Source organism: Oncorhynchus kisutch, linkage group LG4 (assembly GCF_002021735.2).
Source record: "Oncorhynchus kisutch isolate 150728-3 linkage group LG4, Okis_V2, whole genome shotgun sequence".
NCBI lineage: Eukaryota > Metazoa > Chordata > Actinopteri > Salmoniformes > Salmonidae > Oncorhynchus > Oncorhynchus kisutch.
The window spans coordinates 45,542,816-45,562,056 of NC_034177.2; the positions used below are offsets into that span (position 1 = coordinate 45,542,816).

Here is a 19,241-nt window from a genome sequence, read left to right on the forward strand (position 1 = left end):
GTGGCATTTATCGAGGAATATGTTAGTCCTGCTGTCAGGATTAACAAGTGTTTGAAGTAAAGAATCTGGCAATGAACCATGTCCTGAAAAATGACAAAATCTTTGGTTATACTTTAAATTCTGGATATGGGTCAGCATCACAATTAATAAACACATATTGCCTGACCAGGTATAGCCATGGCAAACATTGTCCTTCCAAAAATGAGTTATTCATGGTTTTATTCCACAACTTTTATTCATTCGGCAGTATATCATTTCTGTCAAGTATAGCTTAGATACAATTTATAATGTGTCACCGGTAATACTCCAAGATCAATTGCCATACTACTAGTTAGCTGTTGAATATAATATTCATGTTCATAATCTTACGTTTCCCAGAACCGATCCTCTCATTAACCTCTGGTAAATCAATGGGTATATCAACACACATTCGCTTTGGTTGATATTTTAAAGTCTCTCTCTCTCTCTCTTTCTCTCTCTCTCTCTCTCTCTCTCTCTCTCTCTCTCTCTCTCTCTCTCTCTCTCTCTCTCTTTCTCCCTCTCTCTCTCCTTTCCTCCCTCCCCACTCTGTCACTGTGTTCCCAAGGATGACGTCAGCCGTATTCAGTGCGACCTCCCCTTATGATTTTTTTTTTGTTCAAAACTTTTTAGGCGGTCGTCAAAGACCACTTTGCCCGAGGGAAAAGGAGCGACAAGATTACAGTCTTCTCCCATGGCTTGAGAGAGTACTTTCTGCTTATCCGAAAGGCATTAGGCTAATTGATAGTCTTCAACATAGCAATTGCAACTCGTGAATGTCGGCTGAGTTGTTCCAATGAATGGATTTACATTGAGATTTTTTTTTTTTTTTTACACTTGTTGATTTCCACAAATTCAATCCGCAGTCAAGTAACAAGATAACTCAACCACAAGACAAGAACAAGGCGGATTACGTCTTTCCAAATAATTCAATTATCCATTGGTGCTATTGTTACAACAGGTTGATCTGGGATCTTCTCATTGAATTGAGTGAAGAGGAAGTAATTGGGGTTTGTACATTACAATATAGCAAACGTTGTTAGCAGTGCACTGCATGGTTCTTCAGTGGGTCTATGGACATGAAAGACGGCTTTTGTTGCAGCCAACTGCAGTTTCAGGGTAAACTTGTAACGATGCCTTTTCGTCCATAGATGTGCATCAAAGCAATTATAACTGTATTTTCAACATTCTTTGACATAGTCATGTTTTGCTTATTTGCATGCATAACATGTTTGACCTATGCGGTGCATGCTCGGAAAGCTTCATGAAATATTCAAATAAAATACCCTATTCAAACGCCCACCTTTAACTATTAACAAATATTTTACTACACACAAACCTTCAAATCAATGCAACATTGAAAGAGTAGCCTATAATTCATGAAACCTACTGAAAGTAGCATCTTGCTCTGCTATCTATACAAACCTGTTTTGATGGGCCAACTTCAGAAAGCAAACATTTCATTCAAATAATTGACTATTTTTTCACAGTGTGTGCCAAAGTGTTTAGGCAACAATAAGAGGAGTGGAATGGAAGTTATGTGAAAGTATTAAACGAGGTTTCAGAACTTCACCACAGGGCTAGAGATGACAGTGCATGACGGTCGCGGCAGCTCATTATCCCGCTCCCATTCATCCGCCCTTTCATTGCGATGCAAACTCTTTGGCAGAGTCGTTTGTCTCCGCATTGTACTTTAGTTGGGAATGCAATGGTTGTCAGGACTCTTATTCAGTTTCAAGATAGTTTATTGATGAGCTCTGACTTTTAGCACTTTTCACATTTCAAAGGAAGTGAAGTGTACGCATCCACGACCACGACTTAATTTTATGGTCTGCGCGTTGCGACACTTTCACCCCTCTTTTAGGTTACCCCACCACGCCACAACCCCCCTCGTTTCTTATTCCACGACACGGAATCTGTTCCATTTGAACAAATGATTGGAACACCCCTAGCCGAGACTGGTTCTCCAATTTTAAGCTAAAATGCAGGCAAGGAGGGGTTGCTTTGGAGTGCCAGGCATTCTACAAATGTAGTTCGGGTGTGTGGTCATGACTGCAAAGACATTTGCTTATATTTACGTCCTGTGTAATCTATACTTTAGAAGCCTCGACGCTGCGTCCTGCATATCATTTGATCCATAGAAAATTAAGAAAGATCATCAGCCTCGGTATTATATTTATTTAGTCGGGAGATATTGTTTGTCATTTAGGGGTAAACAACCAAATCTACAAGATGTGATGTCAGTCAACAGCAACACGTGCAGGTTTGCGCTTGCTTCAGTGACTGCACTCTGCCCTTTAGGCTGCTGCGTAAAGATTGTAGGCTATGCAAAGCTTTCAAAAGCTACCGCCTAATACATCCCTTACTGGAATAATTCAGTAAGCGGAATCTTTCAATTCAGCCTTTAGATGTTTAAAATAAATAAACGTTAACGTATCACACTATGCAAATGGTTAAAGCGGTGTTCTATTGGTTTTTATCAGTGAATTATCAGTCGTAAACTATCAAAAAATGAAGATGGACTGCAAATGGTTCATGTTGATCCGTTTGAGGTCGACACGCAGCATGTGTTCACTGCCCTTACGTCCATTTGCAACTTCAGGTTCATGGTTAGTGTAGGAAATATTGTATGCGTTCCACGATCGTGGAGCCCTGTGAGTTGCACTTGCCCTCCCTTGCCCTCATCCAATAGCATTTTTAAATGATATATTCCGTGTATGTGTGTGCGTGTGTGTGTGTGCGCGCGCGCGCGTGTGTGTGTGTGTGTTAGAGAAGGAGAAATTAATGTGCATGTGCAGAGTGATTAGTGGGTTTGAAAAGCAAGCTCTGGCTCTGCCCGGTTTCCCGCTCTGGCACCACGAAGTAGGAGGAAGTGTTTCGCTAGAAGATGATGACAGAGGTCAGGCACTGCTAATGGGCCACTGAAGAGGAGTGGAGGCGAGGCACAGACCAGGAACACATACATTAATACACTAGTACCATCACCAATCAGCATAGGTGCGCTACCCTCTCCCTCTCTCTCTCTCTCTCTCTCTCTCTCACGAGCGCACATTTTCAGTCTCGCGCAGTCCTGACATCCCATTTTATTGTCAATATCTGCTTCCTTCACAGGGATTTCCATCTCTATTCAAGATCACTTGGAAAATATATACAAGGACAATTATTCGACGGGGCTATCCAGCGCTGTGGCTCCGTCTCTTTTGCGCTCAGACTTATCAACAAGGGCTTTGGCTGCAGTGTACACAGGATGCCTCAAAAAGGTAAACTCCGATTTCTTGGCACTTAGTACCTACATTTCAGACAGCACACATTATTCACCCAACCATGCGTACCCCAAACAAGCTTACACATTACACGATTTTAGAGTGAAACATAAAATAAGGCTACGTGTTGAAAAGGCAAATTACAATTAAGTTAATAACTTGCATGTTCTTGTTTTAATTTAGAAAGAGAATCCGATTGGCTCAAGTTTTCAGTGATGGTCATGTCGGCTTTGATGAAGGAACTTCGGCACACAGACTAGTGGCAGCCTAATTGGAACATTTCAGTCCGCCTCTTTCTTACTCTGGTATTGCTTGTATGCCGTCGTTGGTTGCGGATAGCTTAAAGCTTATTTATAACAGGAAAGAGTAAAACGTCACGTTATGCCAGTAATCAGTCCAGAGAATGGGGACGCAATGATCCGATGAGCAAGGGTGTCAAGTTGAATCATACAGTCAGACTCACCCGGGCACCATCACAAAAAAAAATGCTCTGTGAACTTTTTCCTAAAGTTCACAAACCCTAACCCTTTTCCATGTATTCAATTACAATTGAAATAGTCCTACTTACTCAACACAAATAGTAAAGTGGTTTTAACATTTGCAGGATATATAGGCCTATGTAAAAACCACTCATAATAAATAATACATGATTAAGCTTAGCCTGTAGCTATTTTTCCATCTAAAATAATGATGATGATGATAATGATCAGAATTAGTGCGTATCAGGCTACTTTTTACATGCTCTAGATAAAACAAGTAGAAGAAAATACAGACAAAGCTCAACATCAAAAACATTGTCTATATTAGAGGTTCATTTTGATTGGGCTATTTATAACATTGGGATATGCATTACGCGTTTGACTCTTTCAGTACAACAGGCCAATTGCTTTATTCTAAATGCAAAAAAAATATGATAGCTATTGGTCTAATGGTAGCTATGTAACATGTTATTGTTGCTATATGGAGTTGTTCTGCATATAAATGAAGGGAATAATATAGGCCTTACAAGTCTGAAGAAGCATGTTCAATTGAAATTCCAGTAGTTGTGGGTTAAAACGGGCAAAATACAGATGAGGCCCTTGTATTTTGCGGACTGCATCAAATACATTATATAATTGTAGCTAGACCTGAACAAAAAGGAAATTATTGGGTTTTCATCATCTCATCTTAGTGTGAAGTAAAAATCAAATCAAATCCAAATCAAATGTATTTATACAGCCCTTCTTACATCAGCTGATATCTCAAAGTGATGTACAGAAACCCAGCCTAAAACCCCAAACAGCAAGCAATGCAGGTGTGGAGCACTAATAATTATATTTACAAGTAGGCTGCTTTCGGGTTAAGTTCATGCTTAAAACATTTGATTATTTTAGACATCAATATCAATATAAACTCAGAACCCTTTACTTTGCTTTTCCAACACTTTCCATTGCAATCATTACATTTGAAAGCAATTAGCATGAGAAAAATGCAAAGAAATCTTTGTAGCTACACCTATCTACTTATAAACATCTACAGTGACTGAATCAATAGCGCATGTAATTTTTTTTTTTAAAGGATTATTAATTGTGAATTGTAATGATGTCTTAGTTGAATTTACACAGTTTCTTTCGAGTATTCTCCATTCATAGGAATAACACGTGCTGCACAGCTTGGATGTATAGGCTATTTATTTGTGGATGTACACTGTAAATACACACACAGTCCATCTCCTGTTTAATAAGGAGGTGACAAAAAGGGAGAAAATCAAAGCTTGGACTATTTCCTTAGTGGCCTCCTTTTCGGCAAATGTTTTGAATAGGCTCTTTATGGCAATTGTCTTTTTCCAATTGAGCACCCGACTGAGCTGTTGAATTTTTTTTTTTTTAAACCTTAACCAAACACCAGTAACATAATTATCTCCAGATATTTATAACAATAAATTGCGTTTCTAATTTATAAAAATTAAATTAAAAATTAAAAGCAGAGGGATACGGGCACCGGGTCACGGCAAGCAGCAGTGGAACTGTGGCGGTGTGAGGGGTTTGTTGTTTTGCTGGGTATGGCCGCAGTGGGAGGGGGTTGCTCCCTTCAGCTCTTTGTATTCCTGAGAGTTATTGGTACGGTTAGTACGAGGCTGGGTATATAGTTAGGGAGCCTCAGTTATACTCTCTGGGTTCTGGTGTAGAAGCAGAAAGGACGCCATTGTTGAAATTGTGCAGGCTTTGTTGGAGAGCCTTCACCCCCTTCCCGATTTCACTTTCCAGAGCAGCCAACCGAGGTAGACGGCGTATGTCACTAGACGACTACATCTAAAGACATCTAAACGTATATTACTGAAGTTTTTAATTGTATGGAAAGGGGATGGACTGAAATGTTCATGGCCAATATAATAACAGTAATATTAACATGAAGAGCCCTGAACAATGTTGCACCTCTTAATATGCACATTTATTCAGAAATCCTTAATGGTATTTCTTTATTAAAGGTAGCCTACTCTCAATACACCTAAAATACAGTTAAAGCTGATAATATTTAACATTTTCTCAAATTACTGCAATGCTATTCATCTCATGGAATGAGTTGGAAAATACGTCTGACTTTATAAAAACGAAAGCTAAGGTGTACTAATAAAATGTTTTGCTTTGTCCATAGGGAGAATATATTAACTAGTGAGAAGCAGATGAGAGAGTCTTTAAATTGTTTTAAGCGGACAGTCCACACTGTTTCCAGGCAAGTTTAAATATTCAAAAACCTATAGAACAACAGACGATATTATGCTCTCGTATTATAAAATATGAATGAATAATAGCCTAATGCATCCCGAGTCATTCATGAGTAATAATAGTGCCCGTCGTAATTTTCTAATTGCACCAAATCAATGTCTGCGATGTGTATGTCCCCTTTGTATTGTATTAGTCTATTATTATCAGCATGCCAATACTGATCATTGTCATTCCTTTCCCATGACTAATAGAATACTATAACCGGGCCACGTGGGAATCTGGCGTTGCGTCCATGATGCAAAACAGTAAGTTGTGTTTTTTTCTGAGTAACTTATACTTTGAGCTGGAAAGAGGCAGGTGGCACATGACATTTATGCTGAAAGATGTTGGTTTGCATGTTTGTGTAGAAAAAGGCCACTGCTTTTGGGCTTGTTTATATTTTATGAATTCGAAATTATTCTCATATTTTGTTCCACACATTGGTCATTCTGTCATTGGAATTTGACTAGTATGCTTCCACTAACCTGTACGTGTTAGAACTGAAATAGAGCCCAACATCTGCAACTGTACTATCATATCAGAGAAGGGGCTAGCAGGAAGTAAAGGCCTAGATTATTTTATTTATTGGCCAATTGCACAACTTCCAATGCAGTTGTTTTGACACACACACACACACACACACACACACACACACACACACACACACACACACACACACACACACACACACACACACACACACACACACACACACACACACACACACACACACACACATGAAGAAAGAAAGGTTATTCTTGATATGATAAAATAGCATTTCAGAAACGCCTGTTGGGGTATGCCAATTCACGTTGTTCATTATATGCACTAACGGACATTGCATTCATCTCATGGAGAATGTGTAATATTTGTGAAGAGGTTATCACTTCTATATTACCACAGAGTGGGCTACAATTGTATGCTTTGATGAGACGTTGAGTTTTTTTTTTTTTTAACGAATGCATTGGACCTATAAACGTTAGAGCAGATTTGACATATTTGAGATGTTATTCAGTAATTGATAATGAATAATGTTGTGTGGTTGGCAGAGTGACAATAAAAAACATATATTTTCTTTCTTAATGCTGGACAAGAGGTGTATGACATCTGTAACGAAGGTGTGTGGAATAGCTTACCTCTCATTCTCTTAACTGAACGACACGTTTGTGCTGCAGTGTGCTTTCATATCTATGCCAATCCATTATATTGCCTTGGCTTAGCCTTGAACCTCATGTATATTTCCATGTCAGGCCGAAAATGTATTACGTTATAGACGTGTAGGATCAGATGGAAGATGTGACGCTCTACACTTGAAAGACCTCCAACCAAACAAAGCATTTGAATCTAGGTCAGTTTAAGTAGGCCATATGAAATAATTGAGCAGTGAGGTGAAGTCCCATATTCCCTCTCACATTTGAAAAAGAAAACGGAGGCCTTCAAATAAACGCAATAAACTGCACGAGTTTTTTCTTTGCTCAATAATTTTATTCGAGATTTTTTTCTAAAGACCAGACATATCGTGTCTGTTCCTCACCTTTTAAATGAGCCTACTAGCTACCAAAATATTAGGCCCAGGCTATATATTAGCCTGTAATCAAGATTGTATAGGCGTATGCCATTATTCATGGCTTGTTACAAATTTTAATGTGATGGTGATGTTTTATGGGGTGGTCTTTTGAGCGAAATGCTGAGCAGATATGATTCCGGTGAGGCCTTTAGTTTGTCTGAAGGTCGCGGCTGGCTCTGCAGGCTTTGTGCTAATAACTCCTGGGTGTATATGAAACTGAGCGTCCAAATTGACGCCATATGTTTTCCTATTAATTGACTTGCAATAGAATACAAGGCGCATAATCATTGCCACCCGGCGAGATCGACAGCACTTACCGTTGGGAATTATATAATGATAAAGAATTAGGCCTAACCTTTCTAGTGAAACTTTTATATTATTATCTCTGTGTGGCAGTGATCAAGTGGATTTATTTGAGCACTATACGGGAGGCGTGTTCAAATCCAATAAATCTTCAATATGCTTTTCCCTGCTGACCTATCAAATGCACAAACACAATTGATTTAATCTAATCCTGGAATTAACCTAAAAAAAATGACATAGCGATGGATTTTCTCTTACAGCAGTCTACCCCTAAGCAAATAGCCTATATTTCCACCCATATTTTGGCTAGAATTTGTGACTTTAGCCCTATGGCAGTAGACAACAAATTCACAAACACATGTAGCCTAATGTTCTATTTGTAAGGCCTAATATAATATTATAATTGATGTAGGGCTACCTATTTTTTAATTCGTATTTGAAAACATCAACAAAACAGATATAAAACAAGGGAGTCTAAAGTCTCCAGCAGACTCATAAAAACAGTGTAAATATAGGCTGTGTTGGTTTTTTTTGCTTGAAAAAAAAGAATGTCACTTTTTATATATTTAGAGCGACGCGCGCTCCCATCCTCGTGCCCGCGCACAGCCCCCTGGCTACCATAAAATGAAGCTTCCCTTGAAGGGTAAATGAGTAGGGTCCAATTTAGTCTGAGTGATATCCAAATGCAGACAGCTAGGGTCGTTTTATCATGCTACTATTTGTCGTGATGATGCGATTTTCAAAAGCAGAGCAGTGTCATAAAGTGACATGCCTGCCACAAGTGCTCCAACTGATCTTTTCAATTAGCCTTCCATGCATGATCCAGGGCGACTTCCGCCTATTTCTAGAAATTAAGCTCAAACTTGACGTGCAGCTAGCTTTATTTTAAAGACAAATGTCAGCCAGGCTCATCATATTTTCCCACTCTTCTATATTTGGAGCTTATTTATTGCTAAGGAGCTTGTGCTCTTAGAGTCAATTTAACGTGAGGCTTCGAAGGGAAGGGAGCGGAGAACTAGAGCAGACGTAGGCGACTACAGGGAGGCTCCTTTTCCGTTTGACTTCAGGTTTGGTCTGGTTTTCTGGGCTATCCTAAGCTGGATATTGTTAATTGACTCGCATGAAAGTACTTGTTTACACGAGCGTTTGTGATGTTTTGGCTAGTGTAACAAACATCAAGTTGATAGACATAGGATTAGGTGATGATTTGTTTGAAGTGTTGACATTATACTGTAATTACTACTTTATAATGCTGTGCAGCAAATAGCATTACGCTATTTGACCTAAAGCTTTGCAAAGATGCGCAAATCTCGGCTCAGTGGGCTAGATATGTTTTGGTCCAGCTCATACAGCACCGCTGAGGGTAATCAATGTTCTGCATGTGTGATTAGAACAATATTGTAGAAGATAATGATATTGCGTGCATATCCGGAAAGCATTTCAAACATCTGACAAATGAACAATGGCAATAATTACACACTATGCAAAGTTCAGGGTGATTTCTTCTATGTTTGGTGCTGAACGTTCCGTTTAGTTTAGTCTCTTGTTTCTGCTTGATAACTTTTATTTGTGCATAGTAACCATTAAACCGCTAGCATCGGAGACATCTGTAGTGAAGTGCCTAGCAGTTTTTAATCACAGCTCTTGATTCGTGGTTTAACTAAAGAGAGTGCAACCCCTGTCTCTGCCCAGGTCACAGTGGAGTGAATCAGCTTGGCGGAGTGTTCGTCAACGGCAGACCCCTGCCCGACTCAACCAGACAGAAAATAGTCGAGCTTGCTCACAGTGGCGCGCGGCCGTGCGATATATCCAGGATTCTGCAGGTGATAACACTGCATTCTTCTCTCTGTCTGCATAGTAAAACGCTTTAGAATAACATTTGCCTTGTGTGATTTGTATTTGGAACATACAACTAAATGCACAACCAACTATTGTTATTTCAAACCGTTTTAAGTTGCAGTTTTGATTTTGGATGGTGAATTACGAATTGTGGTTTGTGGTGATGCCAGGATATGTTAGGACACAACCTGAAAACATATCCATCCAAAGTAGAGATCCACTATCAGATGCATTTCAACAAAGTGCAAGTAAAATTACCGTATACCATTCAAGGTATATTTCTTGTGTTATAGACCCATGGTGATGCAAAAGTCCAAGTGCTGGACAATGAAAACGTAAGCGTAACAATGTTTGTAGTATACACATATATTACACATTAGTCTTGAATAATGTATGTGATTTGTGTCTATTGTTTTCTATTTAGGTGTCAAACGGCTGTGTGAGTAAGATTCTGGGCAGATACTATGAAACTGGCTCCATCAGACCAAGGGCGATCGGGGGTAGCAAACCAAGAGTAGCAACTCCCGAGGTGGTCGGAAAAATTGCCATATACAAGAGGGAGTGCCCGTCAATCTTCGCGTGGGAAATTCGTGACAGACTGCTTTCAGAGGGGGTCTGCACAAACGATAATATACCCAGTGTAAGTTCATTGAGTGTAAGTTACTACTCATACCATTTTTTACTCATTAAAAATGAACTGAGTTAAATTACAATGAACAACTGACCTTAATATTGGTTATGATTATGCACCTGTTTCAGAACAATTACGCATTGCAATTGACGACATACATTTAGTTGATATTTTGTTTATTTCCCATTTTGATACCGAGTTTCTTACCCAAATACATATTGTGAATGTGAGGGTATGCATGCAATTATGTGACAGATCACTTTACAAGCCAATGTGCCGTCACAACCAAGGGAAACGCGTTTAATTAATGTGAAGCATTTTGGGTTTGTCTTTCAGGTGTCATCGATAAACAGAGTACTGCGCAACCTGGCTAGCGAAAAGCAACAGATGGGCGCAGATGGCATGTATGAGAAGTTGAGAATGCTGAACGGTCAGACTGGGACGTGGGGTACCCGGCCGGGCTGGTACCCCGGAACCTCAGTGCCAGGACAGCCCAACACAGGTAGGAAAATCACTGGATTTGGCGTGAGGAGTGAGAATGTCTTTATTAGGTCATTTTATAACGGAAAAGTGTTATTATTAGCGTTATTGTGTTATTATTATTAATTTTGTATTATCATTTTATTATTATTGTTGCTGTTGTTGGTGTCGTGTATCATCATATCAGGCCTAATATTACCATCATTATTATTATTACAAAAAAATAAACAAAATAGTATTTCCTTTTTATTTTATTGTTACAACCTTATTAGGCTACATTATTGAAAGTAGCAAGGAATATACTTTTTTTGTGGAAAATCTTAGAGGATATCAAAGTTCAGCTGATTGTTTGTCACTAATGCATCGGCTTTATTAGTCTTATTTGACCTATGCATGGAACTGTTAAATAGGCTTGTGCCATGCCCCGAAAATGATTCAAAGATTAGGCTACTTGGTATGATTCGACTAATTATTAACTTGCAAATTCTCGACATGTTTTTCGACAACGTTTTTTTTTTTTACAATAAGGTTGTCATTTCACAATTTAGTCTGTACGATTTAGTCTGTACGATTTAGTCTGTACGATTTAGTCTGTACGATTTAGTCTGTACGATTTACGATTTAGTCTGTACGATTTAGTCTGTACGATTTTGTCTGCACGATTGATGCATTTCTAGGCCCATACTCTAGGCCTATTTCTGGAGGAGTTCGTCAATGAGTCCATATTTTCCCCATCCAAACTGCTTTAAGATGAACAAATGTGAAGCAGTGTGCGGTAGGCCTATCTGTACAAAGGATGTTTCTGTCACACTCAAGAATTTGTTATGGGAACAGTTCTGTCGCTATGTAATTGCTCATTAGAGAACGTTTTGTTTCTCATTAAGGCGACATGAATAAGCGTCTAGTTTGAGGAGACAGCTGTAGAAATGTTCCACGGGAGACCCATGGACACGATATGGCACCACTTGCCAATTAGACACGTCAGTTTTAAGAGAACTAAACAATAAAGGATGGACACTATTGAAATAAAAAGAACCGTTTTTTTTGTCCTTCATAATACCTGCGTTTTTTTTGTTGTTGTTAAACTACACCTGTCTCGAATGAGGAATCCCAACAAATAAATAAATTAAGGTGAAAGTTGACCAAGTGCCAATAGTAACACATATATATTTTTATAGCAATTATTATTATTATTATTATTATTTGGCGTGGTTAGAGCGTTAGGCCTGTAACCGAAAGGTTGCTGGATCGAATCCCAGAGCTGACAAGGTAAAAAGCCGTCGTTCTGCCCCTGAGCAAGGCAATTAACCCACTGTTCCTCGTTAGGCCGTCATTGTAAATAAGAATTAGTTCTTAACTGAATTACCTAGTTAAATAAAGGTGAAATAAAAAATAAGTATAATAGTATCATAATTCTCTAATTATAGACTATCAATGCTGTTATATAATAATAACGATGATAAGAAGTGCTTCTGCTGCTGTTGTTTGTACTTTGAATGTATCTCTGTTCTATTCAAAATATGCCCAAAATGTTTGTGTGAACACCACAGCCAGCTATACCAACATCGTATGTTCACTTATGTTCTGCCATAAGTGTCTATACTTCCATGGAGTGCGATTTCAGGGAAATTAAGAATCCATTACTCCGGAAGCATACGGCAGGGTGAGGTCTCAGAGGGGGAGAAATATGGTCTCAATCTGATAAACGCCACGCAACAGTGAATAAAATAGTGGATTCATCGGAGTGACAGGGCCCAAAGAGAGACAACTCTTTCATAAGGAGAGGGTGAAAGCTCTCGCTTGCGATTTCGTGTTTTTAGAGATCAACGTGACAGTTTTTCTTATCTTTTTTTCTTTATAGAGGGCTAAAGCTGTCTATGGGTTTTAGACACTTTCTCTTTCAGGGGGTCCCAGAATGTTTTTAGTTTCTATTGCTGAAAGATGCCGCAGTTGGTTCTCTATCTTTTGGCTTGTTTTACGCCTGACTGATTGCGACACGTGATACTAAGGAATGGTTTTATTTCCCAGCGCCTTTTATTAATGAAAACAAATCCCAAAATCTAGCGACAGTTGGTCTGACTGAGGGATAATAGAACGCACATTCACTCCTTTTTTTTGACGGATTAGCTCCAAAACCATAGCGCACCGGTCACTGATAATCTTTCTTTTTGGACACAACAGGGACATTTAAAGGGGATAACTTTAATCTTCGCGTATGTTCATAATAATGTAATAAAACACCTTGTTCTGAATAATGCATTTGGTTTTGAGACAACACATCTGTCAGACAAGCATCGGCATAACTTCAGAGCAGAGTGAACAAAGCTACCCACATATGATGATGGGTCTCTGCTGATATATATATAGTCGTTCAAACATATCCGCACCTATATTATTGAGCATACCAATACGGCTTAAGAATAGGTATACTGAGCAACCTGCCCGTGCATGTAGAAAAAAAAACACGAACTGTGAAATGGTAATCAGTCACACAATAAACTGCCAAAGCAGATGTATCTAGGCCTACATAAATAGGTATAACGTTTGCTACGTAGGCATAATGTAATGGATCAAAAGTATGCTGAATAAAGTGTCTAACAACGCCACTGACTGAGGCCCCTCAACTCACAGTTGGTTTCTCTGTCGCCTTTATGTAACAAACACTGTCTGAGCATAGAGATGTCTCATTCAATGTGTGCATTTTTTTTCTTCTTTTTTTCCATGGCCTAAAGAAGCCATAAATCTGAACTGTCGTTGAACAGGGCATCCTAGGAGACAGTGATTAATGATAGTAGTGCATAAAGGTTAACATACTGAGCTGAAAAGTCTGTTGACTGGAATCCTCCATACAATGAGGGGCACTGCGAGCCTCGAGAAAATCCTTTTGTGGCCTCCAATTGTGTCCTCAAAATTCTACCCATGAAAGTTTGCCAACCCCTTCACAGACCATGAATTTAATAGTTCCCCTTACTCTCCTGGTATCGTGTGGTCGTGAAAAACGGGTTTAATTCAAGTGTTGTGGTTTATTTCAACGGGTGTACAAACGCCTATGTGGACATTTTAAAAAGGAAAGTTTGGATTTTAAAGCATTTCCTGGAATCTAAATAGGTTCTACCATGTTCTCTTATATTTCATCACGAGAAGTATTGCTACATGGTCATTAAAGATCTAAGCCAAAAATAATAATTTCCCACAACATTGTATCGCCATTTTCTATAGCCTGATGTAACTAATAATATCTGGTCAAAATAACACAGTTAATTGTCAAACCCAGTCAATATCAGTTGGAAGAAGCAGAGAACGCAACAAGTCTCAACATTTCATATATTATAAGATCATGTTTTAGGCACAGGCGGGTTTTGGGCATATCCTCACAGGCCTCATTAAACTCAATGCAACGCAATATAAACTCCAATGCAAGAAATTTAAATAATTGCGCTAACAACAGGTGCACCTCTTGCTATGCATGAAAGCTGAACAAAGAGTGATAGTTTGAATTGATTGATTGATTATTTATTTTTCAGACGGTTGCCCACCGTCAGACGGCGGAGGTGAGAACACTAATTCAATAAGTTCGAATGGAGAAGACTCGGATGAGACCCAAATGAGACTTCAGCTGAAAAGAAAATTGCAAAGGAACCGCACTTCGTTCACACAAGAACAGATAGAAGCGCTTGAGAAAGGTAAATTATACCGCCACTGTCACATGTTCTCGTCCAACTGTCGGCCAAAGTTATCTCATTAATGAGCTGGTGATACTAAATTAGTATATTTTAAGCATAATTAAGGCATCAAGACTGACTCATAACTGGGCCTATTCATTTGGAACATTACCACAGATTGCTGTTTTCATTGGCGTACTTTGAACTGTTTCACTGCAAATTAGATTTTTTCCCCCACAACTGTAATAGTCTGAATGCTTTTGTAGGCATATTTGATGTATATCACATTTAATTACTTCCATTCTAGTTCTAAATAATGTATTACTTTTTTCAGAGTTTGAAAGAACTCACTATCCAGATGTTTTCGCAAGAGAAAGACTTGCTGCAAAAATTGACCTCCCAGAGGCCAGAATACAGGTACAGTGACCTCTCCTTCTGCCTATTAATATCACCTTGAATTTAGGGACATTGTAATCACATTCAAAGAAGTGACCCATCCAACACTCACCATTGAAACATTCATGTGGTTTCAGGTGTGGTTTTCAAATAGAAGGGCAAAGTGGAGGAGAGAGGAGAAACTCCGGAATCAAAGGCGGCAAGCCAGTAACTCCTCCAGTCACATCCCTATCAGCAGCAGTTTCAGCACCAGTGTCTACCAGCCCATCCCACAGCCCACGACACCAGGTTGGAGTCAGTGATCTTTATCTTTAACAAAACGTCTTATTACATCATGTGCATTCCACCTTCATCTATTGTTGTAGGATCCATTTATGGGATTTTTAGAACTGTAGCCTAATCAGCATGTAAAACAAAAATGTGTAGAAATGTGGGTGATAGTCAGGAATGCCACACAATCCATTCTATGTTCCTGCAAATCAATGTTGCAAATGGCAATCAGGTGCTGACTGGTCTCTAAAATAAATGTATATATCCTACCCCTGCAGTATCGTTCTCGTCAGGATCCATGTTGGGAAGACCAGACACAGCCCTTACAAACACATACAGTGCCCTGCCACCTATGCCAAGCTTCACCATGGCCAACAACCTGCCTATGCAAGTAAGTACATCACCGTCAGATCCAATAATAAATGTAGCATTTTGGTGTTTTTTTCTAATGACTTTGCATAGCATCCAAGTTATTTACCACAATAAATGTAAACCTATACAAAGTATACATACACATCACAAGTGAATGCTAAGAACTGGCAATGATGTAGTTAATACTATGTTGAATTTGTAAACTAAATATGATAGTGCATTATTTACGTTCCCATGGCTTAGTGTGGCCCATCCCTTAGTTGTTGGGACCATAGATATGAGATGCTGCTAGGTGACAGGTGAATCTGACTGTCATGTGTGCTGTTTACCCCCCCAGGCTCCTGTGCCCAGCCAGACCTCCTACTCCTGCATGCTGCCCACCAGTCCCTCAGTCAACGGGCGGAGCTACGACACGTACACCCCTCCTCATATGCAGGCACATATGAACAGCCAGTCAATGGCAGGCTCAGGAGGCAACTCAACAGGTAAGCAGAGAAACAGGGTCATGACAAAATAAACAAAAATCCAAGACATTATGAATCACCATTTGCAAACATGAGTAGGCATACATGGTGCCTGAACTGATCCACCGCTCTGTGTTTGTTGTGTCAGGTCTCATCTCTCCTGGAGTATCTGTTCCTGTCCAAGTGCCAGGCAGTGAAGCAGACATGTCCCAGTACTGGCCCAGGCTACAGTAGAGACATGACTACCGTCAACGTGTGACTCCTCGGATATTGTCTTGAACGAAGAGGCTGTCCAGCAGTATTTAATTACAGACAAGAGAAAATAGACTCTAAAAGACACTATTTTGTACTGGGATTGTGCCATTCTCTATCATTCTTTGGAGGCAAAGACTTGAAAAAGAAAAAAAGAGAAAGGACTTCTGTAAAGTGCCCGGTGTAACATCCTTATTGGGGGGAAAAAATATCTCTGTTCTCCGTTTCCAACTTATGTCATTTTTGGTGTATTTGTATATGGCCATTTGTATGTCATAATGAAAAAACAACAACGTGGATGGACTGTGAAACTGAGTTGTTCCTTGCTTCTACTGAAAAGAAGATCATTTGTGAAGAACTTTCTGCCATTAATAGTTTTTGTCAACGTATATCAAGAAGCTCTCCCAGTCTGTGTACAGAATGTGGACTCTGGTGAAACAAGTTTGTATCATTCAAAGGCAGAGCTGGACCAGCAGGTACCAGCTGGGTACAAGAAGCCCATTTCTCTGTTCTTTTCTTTTCCAAAGCTTTCTGGCAGAATCATTGTAAATGGAAAGCATTAACCGCTAAAAAAAGAGGTGAAAAAAACAATTGGTAGCTAAAAACTGTAGATTGTGTCTTCGATATAATTCAGTTTGTTATGTCGAAATGTAAGTATTGGTCTTCCCTAGCAGTCTCCCGGACACAATTTCTATAATAAAGTTAATTTCATTTATATTTCTCTGAATATTATTCTATGTGTGTTTTATACACATCTTCAAGTAATTTCATTCAATCGGGTACAAGTTCTTTGTTATAGTTGTAGTTAAGAGTTTTACTTTATTCTGTCCCACTAAAACCTTTCACTGCAACAATGCATAGTAGCGCAAGGCCTTAAAGCCATTTGAGGTTTGCATCTATACATGTCTGAATGAACCATTCTTGATTGTACAAACAGACCAAAGCCTTTGTATATAATTTATGACACAACCTCCATTTCCTTTTGTAGTCTTCTGTTGCCAATTTTGTAAATATTTTGTTGACTTTTACGTAGACGCAGAGTTTTAAATGTTAGTTTATCAGCTAGTCTTTAACTTATGAGCGAAAACCAGACATGTCCTTATAGCGGGTTGACCAGACCTTTGCTTGTCAGCGCTTTAATTTGTCTGACATGAGAGGATCGTGAAAGTTACTTTTCACGAAAAGTTTTGCTCTACGACCCCCACAAGCTTCATGAGAGTCGCCTGAAGTCGGTGACACTGACGTACCAACTCCGAACAGGTCTTCTCACAAAATCGCCTGTCTAGTCTGAACGGTTTGAGTTAGAATCTATTAGGATCCCACTACCGAAAGCTGAGATTCACACGAACACGGAAATGTTGTGCTCCATGACCCACACAAGCCCATTGCTGGGTGATAAAAATGAACAAAAGTGAATGAGGGGTAGAATGTGCCAAAAACAAAGGGGTAAATATGGGTCTAAAAAACTGAGCTAAATGATCCATGGTATGACCATCTGAAAACAATTCCACATGTTAGCTTAGTAGAAAATCCCCCCAAGGCTTAGGCTCAAGAGGGTTAGCTAGTAATAAAACATTTATTAAAAAGATAGGTGTCCAAATTATTGGCACCCCTGTTTTGAATACTCTGGCACCCTCCCCTTGCGAGGATAATGGCACTGAGCCTTTTAAAATATATATTTTATGAGATTGGAGAACACATTGGGAGGGATCTTAGACCATTCCTCCATACAGAATCTTTCCAGATCCTTGATATCCTTCTTTCTGTGCTTATGGACTGCCCTCTTCAATTCAAACCACAGGTTTTCAATGGGGTTCAAGTCCGGAGACTGAGATGACCATGGCAAAATGTTGATTTTGTGTTCAATTAAGCATTTCTTTGTGGATTTTGATGTGTGCTTGGCGTTATTGTCTTGCTGGATGATCGATCCACTTGCGGCCAAGTTTCAAACTCCTGGCAAAGCCAACCAGGCTGGCTAAAATGTTTTGGTACTTGGTAAAGTTCATGATGCCGTTGACCTAACAAAGGCCCCAGGACCAGTGGAAGCAATACAGCGCCATAACAACAATGATCCACCACCATATTTTACAGTAGGTATGAGGTTCTTTTCTGCATATGCATCCTTCTTTTAATGCCAAACCCACCACTGGTGTGCGTGGCCAAAGAGCTCTATGTCATCTGACCATTGCACTGGTTCCAATCCAAGTGCCAATGCCATTTAGCAAACTAAAGGCGTTTACACTTGTTGGTTTCACTCAATCAAACCTTTTTTTCTGGCAACCATTTTAAAGAGTCTCATTGTAGATTTAAGCGACCTGTTGACCCGAAGATGCGACCAAGTTCTGTATTTCTACAACTTTGGCCCATGGATTTGTCTTTGCTTCCCATACCATCTTCCTCACTGTGAGTGGAGACAAGATACATTTGTGTCCAATACCGGACAAGTTTACCACTGTTCCAGTGGTTTCTAATCTTCTTAATTGTGGTAAGTGGTGTATATATATATATATATATATATACACCATATATATATATATATATATATATTATTTTTTGGTATTTTTTGGTACCCATTGCCTGGTACTCATTTCCTGATTTATGAAGGTCAACAACCATTTGTCTCTTTTCCTTTGTGAGTTCTCTGCCATTTCCCATGGTGATGGAGGACAAAGGGATTTTACATGTGTAAAGCCATAAACTGAGTTTAATTTAAAATAATGAACGTATTAATGCAGATTACATTTTGTTTGATTTTATTTGTAATAATCTTTAGGGGTGGCAATACATTTGACACCTCTTTTTGAGAGAAAAAAATTGTATTACTTGTTAAATAAAATATATTTCTCTGAACAATTGTATTAGTATAAAAGAAGATCATTTCCCCAATTATTTTTAGCATACAATACGCTGAGCATTTGTATTATTTATTTATACGGTCTTGTTTTGCTCATCTTTATCAAGAGTGCCAATCATTTTGGAG

At 39.1% G+C, this 19,241-nt stretch overlaps 1 protein-coding gene across 26 annotated transcripts; it reads left to right on the plus strand.

Annotated features, from left to right (window-relative positions):
- Positions 1-665: 665 nt before the first annotated feature.
- LOC109888706 (paired box protein Pax-6) lies at positions 666-16,988 on the plus strand. 26 transcript variants are annotated; one of them, XM_031823077.1, is made up of 15 exons: positions 666-1,028; positions 3,130-3,278; positions 5,916-5,993; positions 6,238-6,291; positions 7,120-7,143; positions 9,588-9,718; positions 10,028-10,069; positions 10,159-10,389; positions 10,702-10,867; positions 14,370-14,528; positions 14,842-14,924; positions 15,041-15,197; positions 15,452-15,564; positions 15,883-16,030; positions 16,158-16,988. In XM_031823077.1, the coding sequence occupies exons 4-15, from the start codon at positions 6,279-6,281 to the stop codon at positions 16,241-16,243; spliced, it is 1,353 nt and encodes a 450-aa protein (XP_031678937.1). In that variant the 5' UTR covers positions 666-1,028; positions 3,130-3,278; positions 5,916-5,993; positions 6,238-6,278; the 3' UTR covers positions 16,244-16,988. The 26 variants fall into 26 exon arrangements, with proteins under 26 accessions (XP_031678937.1, XP_031678939.1, XP_031678944.1 ...); XM_031823079.1 differs by having other exon boundaries at positions 15,041-15,191; XM_031823080.1 differs by lacking the exon at positions 666-1,028 and adding an exon at positions 2,474-3,015 and having other exon boundaries at positions 15,041-15,191.
- Positions 16,989-19,241: the final 2,253 nt, after the last annotated feature.